This window comes from Penicillium cinerascens (assembly GCF_028974065.1).
Source record: "Penicillium cinerascens strain IBT 15544 chromosome Unknown scaffold_4_segment0_segment1, whole genome shotgun sequence".
Lineage (NCBI taxonomy): Eukaryota > Fungi > Ascomycota > Eurotiomycetes > Eurotiales > Aspergillaceae > Penicillium > Penicillium cinerascens.
In genome coordinates this window covers 4,825,308-4,837,390 of record NW_026695298.1, presented here as the reverse complement: position 1 = coordinate 4,837,390, position 12,083 = coordinate 4,825,308, and the positions used below count along the sequence as shown (strand labels likewise).

At 52.8% G+C, this 12,083-nt stretch overlaps 6 protein-coding genes across 6 annotated transcripts; 3 read left to right on the top strand and 3 right to left on the bottom strand.

Moving 5' to 3' along the window:
• Positions 1-127: 127 nt before the first annotated feature.
• Positions 128-562, top strand: N7498_010977 (Clr5 domain-containing protein; the record flags this gene model as incomplete). The annotated part of the gene is made up of 1 exon (XM_058458033.1): positions 128-562. The coding sequence occupies one exon, from the start codon at positions 128-130 to the stop codon at positions 560-562; it is 435 nt and encodes a 144-aa protein (XP_058304932.1).
• A 795-nt stretch (positions 563-1,357) lies between these two features.
• cwc27 (putative peptidyl-prolyl cis-trans isomerase) lies at positions 1,358-3,001 on the top strand (the record flags this gene model as incomplete). The annotated part of the gene is made up of 1 exon (XM_058458032.1): positions 1,358-3,001. One exon carries the CDS (start codon positions 1,358-1,360, stop codon positions 2,999-3,001), a length of 1,644 nt encoding a protein of 547 aa, XP_058304931.1.
• A 260-nt stretch (positions 3,002-3,261) lies between these two features.
• On the bottom strand, positions 3,262-5,664 carry N7498_010975 (uncharacterized protein; the record flags this gene model as incomplete). The annotated part of the gene is made up of 2 exons (XM_058458031.1): positions 3,262-5,128; positions 5,186-5,664. 2 exons carry the CDS (start codon positions 5,662-5,664, stop codon positions 3,262-3,264), a joined length of 2,346 nt encoding a protein of 781 aa, XP_058304930.1.
• Positions 5,665-6,325: 661 nt separating this feature from the next.
• Positions 6,326-7,328, bottom strand: N7498_010974 (putative aldo-keto reductase (AKR); the record flags this gene model as incomplete). The annotated part of the gene is made up of 2 exons (XM_058458030.1): positions 6,326-7,009; positions 7,068-7,328. The coding sequence occupies 2 exons, from the start codon at positions 7,326-7,328 to the stop codon at positions 6,326-6,328; spliced, it is 945 nt and encodes a 314-aa protein (XP_058304929.1).
• Positions 7,329-8,525: 1,197 nt separating this feature from the next.
• On the top strand, positions 8,526-9,224 carry N7498_010973 (putative GPI anchored protein; the record flags this gene model as incomplete). The annotated part of the gene is made up of 2 exons (XM_058458029.1): positions 8,526-8,877; positions 8,932-9,224. 2 exons carry the CDS (start codon positions 8,526-8,528, stop codon positions 9,222-9,224), a joined length of 645 nt encoding a protein of 214 aa, XP_058304928.1.
• A 438-nt stretch (positions 9,225-9,662) lies between these two features.
• Positions 9,663-11,206, bottom strand: N7498_010972 (DUF3431 domain-containing protein; the record flags this gene model as incomplete). The annotated part of the gene is made up of 4 exons (XM_058458028.1): positions 9,663-9,900; positions 9,957-10,099; positions 10,151-10,565; positions 10,653-11,206. The coding sequence occupies 4 exons, from the start codon at positions 11,204-11,206 to the stop codon at positions 9,663-9,665; spliced, it is 1,350 nt and encodes a 449-aa protein (XP_058304927.1).
• Positions 11,207-12,083: the final 877 nt, after the last annotated feature.

Here is a 12,083-nt window from a genome sequence, read left to right as displayed (position 1 = left end):
TTATTCGCAAGTAGATAGTTGATGTATACCGGTGGGCTCGGGTGTAAACACCGGAGATTCACCGCCTTAAACCCCTCCGTCATCCCTCATTTCTCGTGTTTCCTCCTTTCTTTCTCCACCAAACACCATGCCGCGCCAACAAATTAACCTCGAACCCTACCGGGATGAGATCATCACGCTGTTTCAACACGGCATCAGTAGTGACTCGATCAGCCGCACGCTTGAGAGCCGGTATAACATCCAAGTTAAAGAGCGCACCATCCAGTCAAGACTACGCAAGTGGGGTATTCGCAAACGCAGCCGGACAACGACGGCCGACGAGGTGCTGCATGCACGGATCAAGGTGCTTTTCGTGCAAGATAGGCTGACCGACAAGGCAATGCTCAAGCTGCTGCGGCAGGATGGCTATGACATCTCCGAACGCACGCTGCGCCGGCTACGGTTCCAGCTCGGGCTCCATGCCCGGGCTTCTCTGGATCACGACCAGGGTTCCACTCCCATTGCATCATTGCCTCTAGCTGTTCCGGTATCAGTGTTATCCAAGGAAGATAGCAGTCCTTGACTCAAATTGCCGCACACCCTGCAATCCCCTGCTCTGTCCATTCGTTGATGGGGCCTTTTCGTGGCTGGATTTGCTGTGCCAGTCTATCTACATCACCACCCCCATGCGCCAATTTACTCCGGTAAAAGTCCTTCTTCCCTATGCGACAATTCAAAGGACATATTCCGCCTGGACAGCTAGTAAGCGACTATTTACTGGCCCGACACATTTGCCGATTACATGTTTTATGCTCCACGCGCCACTACTGCCTCTCTATTTGGCCAGCCCTCGAGGGCTTGTAATTGATTACATGGCCAGTCGGGGTGTCAACAATATCTCGGACCAAGGTCTTCGTTTTGATTGATTTGATGAGGCCGGACCTCTCATACCATCATTACGATCGAAGCGCTCTGACCAGGCATGATATTTCCTGTGAATCAGATTGAACAACACCACCGCCTGCAACCTCCCGCTTGCGACACTACACAAGACAACTTCAACCTACCGCGGACAGTCAACACCAAGAGGACCGAAGGACCCTTCGACCAAATCTCTGCCGTATGCGACAATCCATCCCTGCATTCATGCATTCGGGACTAGGACAAATGACCGAGAAGACCTGGAATGTATCGTATCTCCTGCATTAGATCTCTAGCGCTGTGTATATCTGAAGTGTATTTGATACCCGGAACGGGTCACGTGCCATGACGTCCGCTTTTCGCGGAGCTGCGAAATGTAGACTTCCCTTCAGCGACATTTCAATCGCCATTGACTCTCTCCTGCGCAGGGTGTGGCTTCGCCCACTTTCCAATCGCCATGTCCTCCCAGTACGCCAGTGAACCGAACCCAACCGCGTCGGCCACTCTGAATACGACCGTCGGGCCCATTCACATTGCTTTGTTCGCGAACCAGACCCCTCTCACCTGCAAGAACTTCCTCCAGCATTGCAAGGACAACTACTATGCCGGTACAATATTCCATCGTGTCGTCCCGGGCTTCGTGATCCAGGGTGGTGACCCCACAGGCACCGGGTCGGGCGGTAATTCCATCTACGAGTATCCCGAATTTGAGTACGATCCTGAAGCCCGCGACCCGAATGAGCGTGTGGTTCTTCGAGATGAGCTACACAGTCGCCTGCGCTTCAACCGGCGCGGTTTGTTGGGCATGGCCAAGAGTGAGGATGGGACATACGGAAGTCAATTCTTCATCACGCTCGCGAACACCGAGCGTGAGTTGAATGGGCAGTGCACGCTTTTCGGACGACTAGAGGGTGACAGTATCTATAACGTGCTGAAGATTGCAGACGCAGAACGCGTCGAAGGGACCGAACGGCCTGTATACCCAATCAAGGTGACCTCGTGCGAGGTTGGAGAACTGGGGCCCCTGGCCGGCAAGTTGAAGGACAGGATAACTACCGCATCCGCATCAACGGGCGGTGGAAAGGAAGCGCCGAAGAAAAAGAAGAAGGCTGGCAAAGCCGGGAAAGTGCTTCTAAGCTTTGGAGGCGATGAGGGCGACGAGGAAATGCCCATGCGGCCGGCGAAGCCCAAGTTCAATACCAAACTTGTCGCGGATGCGCCTGGTGCCTCCAGCAACACCGAGAAAACGCCTAAATCTCAGACAGCAGAGCCAACCCAACCGCGCAAACGACCGCGGTCTCCATCTCCGAAGCGCTCGCGAGAGCCGGAACGCAAGCGCGTCAAGACGCCAGATCCACAGGCCCAGTTGCCCTTGAAGGACCCTGAATCGCCAGTCCGATCACCGAGTCCAGACCAACAGCCTACGAAACAGTCCAAGCTTTCCCGGACAAATGCCGAAATCGAGAATCTCAAGGCGTCTATGCGTCGCAACGTCGACACGGGGCCCGCTAATACCGGCCGAAAGAAGTCGGCACTCGAATCTATGATCCCTGAAACTGCAATTCGCGGCCGTAGGCGGCCACCACCAGGCTCGGCCAATGGAGCAGGATCTAGTGCCGGCCCTAGAAATGCAGCCGAATCCGAAGCGTTGCGGATGTTCAATGCCTTCAAGGCCAAGTTGGAAGGTGGCGAATCCAAGCCTTCAACATCGCACAGCGGGAAGCACACCGACAAGGACAACGTCCAAAGCCAGTACCAGGACGCAGACGACGAAGAAGCTCAACTCTGTGACCTGCACTTTATCGCCAATTGCCAGTCGTGCCGATCCTGGGACGACCCCGACGCTGCAGAAGCAGACGATACGGGACGAGAAGACGCGAACTGGCTAAGCCATGAACTCCGCTTCGGCAAGGATACCCTGGGCAAAGACCTCAAGTGGAAGAAGGAGCATCAAGACGCAGATTCACTGATGGTAATCGATCCACGCGAGAAGGAGAAGGATTTGGGTGATGGACGTAAGCGAGGTCTTCAGCGAGATCGTGAACGTGAGCGCAAACGAGAGCGAGCGGGAGAGTTGGAATGGGATCGAGAGAGGCGTTGATACTTGATACCTTTGGTGCTACGAATATGAAAAACTATGAATAATCAAATACAGGCTTGACCAAGACACAAATGAGCAAAGAAATCAAGCTCATTACAAATGATTTCATCGTGGATCATGATAAGTTTTTTTACAACCACCCAGCTCCGCCCAGAAACAAGCATAGAACTCCCCCTATGAACAACGCCGTGGCACCGGGGCCGTCGATGATCCCGTGCTTTCTTTTGGTATCCTTCTCACGTCCATCTCATTTGATTTCATCACGCCTTCCGACGTCGCTTCGCACTGCCTCCATCCTCGGGGCCATTGGTATCATCATTCGGTCCTACCGGGCTAGTTGCCTCGCTATCGGTCAACTGCTCAATAACACGGCCCGAATCGGCATTGTTCCCCGAGCCCGAGTCGCCACCGTAGTGGGCATCGTCGAAGCCGTAGTTGTATCCCGAATGACCCTGGTCATGGGTCGCTCCTTCAAAGAGGTCGCCATTGTCAGGGATGTGGTCGAAATTGAACAGGTCGTTGGTGTCTCCGTCATCGGCATGACCAGTGCCCTCGTGCTTATTCACACCCGTTCCAGATCCTTGGCCAGCATTGTCATCCAAGTTGAAATTCTTCTTGTCGTGGTCCGTATCGGCGAAATCCGTGAAATAGTCCTGGTTGAAGATAGTGTCAAGGTCAAGAGGCGGAGGCGGCACGTTGCCATCACTATCGAGACCCGGTATCGCGCCCGTTGGGCTTAATGGTTGAAGAAGGTGGGTCAGGTTTTGGACGGACCGGTCCTGTTCGGCTTGCATCTTCACCAAATTATCGATTTCTTGTCGAGTGTCTGCAAGACGGCCCGAGTAGTTCTGCGGCATGGGCGGGGGGTTCGGCGTCGTCAGAGCATTGTTAGTTGCATTCGGGCCAGTGTCTCCGGTGTTGGTTTCGTTGGCCATCAGTCGAAGCATATCGGCACGCTGGTTCGGCGTGAGAGGGACGTTGCCGCCGGCGTTTTCCAGGGACGAAAGAACATTGGGGAACTCGGAGAAACTTGTCGGGATACCATTGCGCGCATTGGAATTCTGGATGACGGACATGATATCCCGCTGCGGGAAGTTGTCGTCTGTTGGTGGGAGTCCCGGGGGGAGGTTCGTATTGTCCTGTTGTGGACTGTTTTCGAGTACTTCCTCGACATGTCCAGGCTGCGTGGCACTCGGCTGGCGAGCATGAGCGCGGGACCGAGTTTCGTAGGAACCGCTGGTCCCGGGGGACAGCGTGGTAGCTCGACCGTCATCTGTGGCAGGGGGCGCTTTCAAGAGCAGCGGCTGCTTCTTCATGGTGCGTTGTCCGCCAGGGCTAGTCAACCCACTCAGCGGGTTGAAAGAAAAGTTTTCGCCCATGTCAACGATATTGCCTTGATCGCCCGAGATGGCTCCAGCGAAAGAGTTGGCAAGATTTTGAGTGTTACCATCCTGTCCCTGCAGACTGCGGTTGTACACCGTCGCAAGGAATGTGAGAATGGCATTTATCGAGTTCTCGTGGCGAGTGTGCTGCTCCTGGAAATTGGCTGCCTGTGCATAGAGCTGTTCATGCTCTTTGCGCAACCTGGAGATCGTTGTCGAAATAATCGACTGCTGCTGACGAATTGCCTGCAGCTCGCGGTACACCCCGGCAAGTTGGTCATTAGGCATTTGAGTGTCCGTGAGCAGTGAGAGGTGCCGTGGTCGCGCACGCTCATCGCGGTTTGCCGTCCCACTATCCTCGGTATACTCGTCCATGTCATTCTCATCCGCGTCTTCCGTCTTCACCCTGGGGCCGCTCTTGCTGCCCTTGCTAGCGTGACCGGTCGCGTTTTTCGGCTTCTGGATCAACCAAAGCAGATCGGGATGGCCTCGTTTGAAATAGGGATTGGCGTATTCGCTGGGGCTCTTGTTCTTGCGCTCGCTGGCGCGCATAGAATTATCCGAAAGGCCCACCTTCTTGTGGAAGCCGTACATGTTCAGTTGTCGCACAAATGATGCATAGTTGTTGTGCTTGAAAAGTTCGGGAATTAGAGTCCTGGCAAACTCGTCCTCGTCCAACACGATGAAAGAATTGCCATCGTCAGACCACCGGATTAGTTCAGTGTTTTTCGACTCATCCAAGAAACTTTAATTCATCAGTTAGCTCCAACTCCGCTTTGCAGGGGTTTCCATTCGGCCATACCTGCTCAACTTCTGCACAAAAGGAGGAATCTGTTTTCGCTTCGCTTGCGAATCTCTCTTGGCTGCTAGAGCTCGTTGATACAATTCCTCTAATGACTCCCCCCACGCGCCAGACTCTCCTCCGCCATGGCCAGGGTCGTTCTCCTGATACACGGTTGGGGCTTGTTCATAGCCGCGGTTGCGGCTGACCAGCTGATTTGCTGCTTGTCGGCGGGCAAGTTGGTTTGAGGCGGATGCGCCCGGTGCAGACAGCTCCTGAGATGTCGCATATGCCGCCGGGTTGTAGGTAGAGGGATCAGCGAAGGAGGAGGGATTGACGACATTGGCGGAAGGATTCTGGCCCCACTGCAGAAACTGGTCGTTGGATAGTTGCGCTCCGGGGTTCGAGGAGGAGTAATTTGGGACAGCGCCCATCTGGGCATGACCAGCCGGGGCCGTTCCTGGAGCCGGTCGCTTGCGAGTCGTACCTTGGGAGCCCATTGAGAATCGACGAGTCTAAGACGTTCTTATGGCGTGTATCACCGGGACAGTTGAGAGAGACGTGTCGGCAGAATCAAGCGCTGGTTTCAGTCGAGGCGCGCGTGTTACCGGTATAAATGAGGACGGTGTATTTCGCGCTCCGAACCTGATGAATTGTTCGTGAATATCGACTTGACGTGAGTCACATAAAAAATGTCTAGATCCGCCCGACGGGCAACGGACAAGCTGATGATGACGATCGGGCCGAACTTTTTGCAATGCAAATCAGTTTGATGCACCGAAATAGGGTTGACGACCACGGATCAACGAGGAAGGGCCAGCAACGATCTGCGAGACTTTGGCGAGAAACACCACAATCAGCGGGCGCTGGAATGAACCGACATTCGAGAGCGCTCGGGAGGATCCAGCAGGGTTCACCCGGTATGTGTGAAAGAGATCGCGCGGGGAGCCGAGGCGAAGGCGGCAGGGTCGAAGTGGAAGCGCAGACACGAAACTTCACAACAATTTGTCCTGAGAAGTCGGCGATGAGGTCAATTTGAGCGGAGTCGCGCTTTGATTGGTGGCTGACTCAGCCGGGCCCATCATCCCATGTGCGATTCATATTCATTCTTCTTTCACCGATGTACGGGAAAAGTCGTCTTCATTTAAACTATCGACTATTCTAATTTTCTCCGATCAATGCTCGGAAGCCCGTAAGGAGTTGCTGCCACTGCTCTGGCTGCGCCTGCGTGAACTCCTCCACTTTCTTCGGTGCTTCCAGATCCTCGCTCATGCGTCCTTCATTCTTGGTTCCATTTAGCACGGTGACGTCGCCCAGTCCCATCACTAGAGTGTACAGCGCAGCCGCAGGACTTGTGTTGGTGCGCGCCGCCAATTGCTGAACGGGCGTGGAATGTACCAGGTCCGGGTTGGCCGTCAAAGTCCAGAAGCTCTGATAGATGATCTGATGCTCGCGACAGAAGGCCCGTAGAGAGACATCAAACGAGGTGTCCTCGTAGAATCGGTTCTGCACCACTGCAGGCTTCACCTTAACCTGAGGAGAGTCGTTAATCTCGCGAAGCACGGGCAACGAACAATTGGAGATGCCCAAGTTCCGGATCCGGTGAGGCACGTAAGTCTCCAATGCAGACCAAGCCTCAAGGGTCATTTCCAAGGTACGTAGCGGTGAGTGAATCACTAGCGTATCAATGTAAGCATCATCCACGCTGGCCGGGTCCGAGGACGGCCGCAGGTTGTGCAGGGAGGACTTGATGGATGTATGAACCTGTTCCGTCACAGAGGCTTTCGGATCATACGGCATGTTGTTCGGGTCTTGCGCCCCGATGGGGCTGAACTTGGTTTGCACCTTGTCGTGGGTCAGCCATGATACACACCTTGAGGAGTTGGATTGAATGGGCTCTCACATATAAGTCTTCCCGGCGAACAATACCATCGGCAATAGCCCTGCGGATTCCCTCACCAGCTAGATCTTCCTGATAATGTCTCGGCTGGGCCGCCGTGTCTATGGCCCGGAAACCGGCGTTGACCGCAGCGTAGACGAGATCCGCGGACTGTTCTTTCTTCCAGGCTGTGCCGTAGAGGAAGACGGGAATGAATGTGGGACTAGAATCGAGAGCGGGACGTAGGCAGTACTTTTCCCACATTTTGCCGACAGCTCGAGCCATGTTGGATGGGGTATCTTGCTCGAGATCAGTCGATGTCAAGTTTATATTTAACATGGCGGTTGCGGGGTCGCTCTTACTAACCTTGGACATGGCCAGGGACTGCAACATTGCAGATACTATCGGGGTATCCCAGAAGAGCTCTTCCACGACATTTGGATTGTCGATGTTTAAATGTTCAAACGTTATATACAACGCTGCCTAGGTAGCTGTCTAGCTATTAAAGGTTCCCTCGGGCTTGGGCTTTAATTGGTGTTTATGTTTGACCCTTGTACGATTAAGGTGGTGGTCTATCTACTGTACACTTCTGATCATCTTGGACCAGAATAAAAGATGCCCCAAGGATCAGAATGTTGAAGCCTGGAGAAATATGTGACCTTTACTATTATATATCGAGCCGCAGCCGGAGAGCGGACTGGCCCGGGTCGCGGCTATATGGGCGCCCACCAGAATCCGACAGTTTGATTCGGACAAGCTCCTAGCGACCTGCGGATCCCCGATGAATTTTCCGTGAGACCTCGGACCCATCACAGAATGCGGTTGACTGAACGAGCCCGCAGAAATAGCCGAGTCAAAGCAATAGCGGCCCCACCAGCGTGGCTTAGATGAACATTGGCGGTTTGCAGGCTTGGCGAACACTGTGCTCTCTTTCTAATTGTTGACAACCTGGGATTCAGATACTCTGAGAAAGGCATAAATCTGGGTAATAATAAGATTGTACACAGCCACACTGCAGACTAGTCTTGCTAGTCCATCTACGGCCCGAGCTCAATGAAAGAATGTCCATTCATGTCGTGGCTGGATCTTGGCTGATTCAATTGTAAACCAGGCAACGGCTTTCTCCTTGTAGACATTGGCAGTGTTCCATGTTGATCAGTGGGGTGGCATATCCTGCCCAAGTGGACGACTTCGCTTGTATACTTCACAATGACGGTCTACATGCCCTCGGGGCTCAGCGTCACGGATCCTACCTGAACACCGCATTAGGGTACGGATGGGAGAAAGAAATGCTCGGCAAGCTGCTATGATCGGCAGTGTCCAGTATTTGACGTCAATTATAGAAATAACGCCGTGAATGTCGATGCCAACGTATAAGTATATCCGTAACGTCCATGGAAATGCAGATCCAACAACATTCACACTCAGTCGATCAGCATTTTGTGATCCTCTATTCAAATCAAGCCCAACTTTTCAAACAATATGCGTACACAGCAGCTTCTCACTCTCGGTGGCCTCGTGCTTGCCGGCAATGTGGCCATCGCAGCCAAGCTGGAACACGATGACGTTCCTAACCGTTGCTGGGCTGTCTGCGGTCCCGTCGTGGGAACCTCGGAGCGGTGTGATCACCAGCACGACAATGACTCGGCTGAGCTGAAGTGCATCTGCGACTGGAGCTCGGCGAAGACCCAAATTCCCCTCTGTGCAGTTTGCATCACCCAGCATGGAAACAACGACAACGACAACGACAACGACAACGACAATGACAATGACAATGATCACAACAACGACAACGATAATGACCGTGATGGTGATGGTGATGGTGATGACAACGGTATGTAGTTTATTTATTATGACCAGGTATAACGTACTCCTAACACCATTCCAGAGGCCCTTGATATCGTGCGCTCTTGCAACTTCAGCACGACTACATACAACGCGGCTGCTGCCACAACAATGAGTGCCACTGCTACCGCAACCGACTCGACTTTCCACGCTGCGACCACATCTGGTGGCTCCGGCAGTGACTCTACTAGTTCCAGTGGCTCGATTAGCTCCGATTCAACTCAAACGGGAAGCTCTGTTTCGTCTACCCCGACCCTCGACGCTGCTGCAGGTGTATCCGTTCCTGGAGCTGCTGCTCTCGCTATCGCTGGTCTGATGCCCCTGGCTTGGCTGTAATCATATGCTTGGCTTCACTTCTGGTGGTCAAGTACGATGTGACTAGAATGCAGGACGATGATGGTGATATGAATGACTTTCCTTAAGTTCCCTAGGGCTTTATCCGTGATGCTATACAGTTTGATGCTCGTCTATAGCCTTGAAACGGAAAATATTACTTCGCTGGAATCTTGTTCAGTAGCTTTTGATATATCCTAGTCCTAGTTTTCAACGTTTACCTTTCTTCGAGTGATCAAACTAAAATTGCCAATGGATATAGACACTAGGCGACAATTTGATGGGAACGTTCAACGGAATCTTACGAAGCGGTTCGAACTATTGAGAACCACGTGCATCAAAGGAGCAGAGAACACGAACACGGGGTATCTGTTCATTCATATGCCTCTGAATGTACAAGAGGTTCAAAATTTATATATTTATACACGAAAGCGTGATTCATTAATCCGATAAATCATCACTCACCACATACTGATCCTTGTCAGTTTTTGACGAATTTCCGCTGGTGACTTGTGCATCATCTTCAATCACAGATGATAAATCTTCTTCGTCTAGATCTTCTAGATCGTCATTCCACTCCCCTTCGCCAAGCCACCCGTCCTCGGGCAAAGTCCAGTCCCATTCCGGGAGATATTCGATGTTGTATACATCGCTATAACACTGTGCCTTTGACGGACAACTGCACAAACAAGTTAGCACAAATGTCCCATCCAATCTTGGGATAATCAAACCTACTATACAGCCTCCTTCCCGAAGATAATATGCCACAGGTACTCGAAGACCCGGCCGCTGGTTTCGTCATCCAGCTCGGTAGTCATGAGCCAGTGGTGATAAGCCTGGTAGTCACTCAACGGACGAGCACGTATCTGCTCCTTCGTCTACGCAAGTTAGCACACATGTGTCCTCTACTCTTGAATAAACAAACTTACGACTGCGAACTGCGCACAGCACGGCGCGGCGATAACTTCGGGGACATCGGTGTTGTTGAAAATACGGATCCAAGCGCCAGCAAATGCAATCTCGGTTGTGCGCCCGTCCAGTTGTCGGAATGGCTGAACTTCATCGGGACACCCGGGACCCCAATCACATCGCAGGTTAACATAGCCCGACGTTTTAAGATAGTCGAGTTGGAGACGTTGTACGGTGAGAGCGTTGTTCTGCTCCATGAATTCGACGTGCGCGCTGCTGCGGTGCGCATGGAGGAAGACGATGTAGTCCGGGAGCGACTTGTCATCGTAATGATCCATGATGTACTGAAGGTAGACATTGCTCTCCTTGCCTTTATTCTCCTGGACGGAGTATTCAGCGTCCGGGTCGTCGACCACGTAGACTGCATGCTGCCAGCTATAGTTCGGGTCGATCAGGTCAGAATTAAACATCTCAATATAGCCGGGGGTATAATGGGGGAGATGGGATCGATGATTGACTTACTCGGGCAGCTCCTCTTCGAGCCAATCCGTGTTTTCCCAAGACGTCCTGCCCATGACGACGATGCGATCGGACTTTGGGGTCACTTTGGGCTTCGGGGGCGACGACGGGGTGAGCTTGCGCTCTTCCTCCTCCTCCTCGTCGTCGTCCTCCTCCTCCTCGTCGTCGTCCTCCTCCTCCTTGTCATCCTCCGTAGAGTCCCATAAGAATGGGGCAAAATCAAAACTGTCGTCATCCCATCCCCCCGGTACTTCCACCGGTATAATCTGTGGCTTAAACTCCGTTCGCTTTATACCCGGGTTAGTGGGCTCCGGCCACGCTTTGGAGGTGGGTGTCGGGGTCGTGGTAGTTGAACTAGACACCCGCGATGAAGAATGAACCGGAGTCGGCACTTGATCTTTCGAGACCAGCTCGATAAGTGCACCTCCGTCGTTGACCACAAAGTCGAATCTGCGGCGGTCCTGGTGATCGGACTTGATAGAGTCCAGATGGCTCTTGACGAGCAACAAGGTCAGGACCAGGCTGCAGATGAGCGATATGCGAAACGTGGGCATCATCTTAGGACAGCAACAGGTCCAGCTGTTTCGAAGCCATTTTCAATGACAGGCTCGAGCCCGGCGACAAGCAACTTTAAAGATGCCGACATTCTCGGCGCGGGACCCACATTCGACGGATCGAGATATCGTCACCACGTCACTTCGTCACCTCCCAGCAGCGGTTTATCAGCCCCGCGACCTTCCGTAGGGCCCGGCTTGGAGTCTATTTCATCCTTGACGGTGAATTCAATGGTCCCAATGGGCTCGAAATTACCCGCTAGTGTGAATTCCTCCGCTATTCGCTATCTGTGAAGAAATGTAAGCTCGGCAAAAGATATCCATAGTGGGGCGCACTCGTCAGCAATTCGTGTCCCCCTGGAGTGTGGTTGGTTTCAGATCCACGTCTATCCTCTTACGGCACGTCTTGTCCTGCGCGTGCGCTCTATCATTGGGTTCCAGGTGGCTTCATGGCTACAATTCGCTATAAGATAACCCGTCCGGATTGCAATATGCAACCCCCCGCAAACTTTGTTTCCTAGTATGTATTGGGTGACTCAGTCTCTTCCTCGTCGTAGTTCTCCTTTGCGCCAGAGTCTAGCCGTTGAACATAGCTCGACTCTTTAAAATAATGTCATTTTTTCAGAATGCTGTTTGTTCCTGGAAGTCCCCTCCTTCAGACCAATCTTTCCCCCGGACGCTGATGAATCTAGGCACGACTACGGGTCTTGCCCAGCCGGCGATCTTGGAATGCTTCATAGCAAGTTGAAATGGCCATTCTGAGTGACCAGGTGGGTTACTTCGTAGTCCTATCCTTCTTCATCGGTGTGACTTTGCTGTCTTCCATCATTCCTTCTCGCGATGGTCTCTCTGCAGCGACACGCTTGGCCGTCAACGGGGG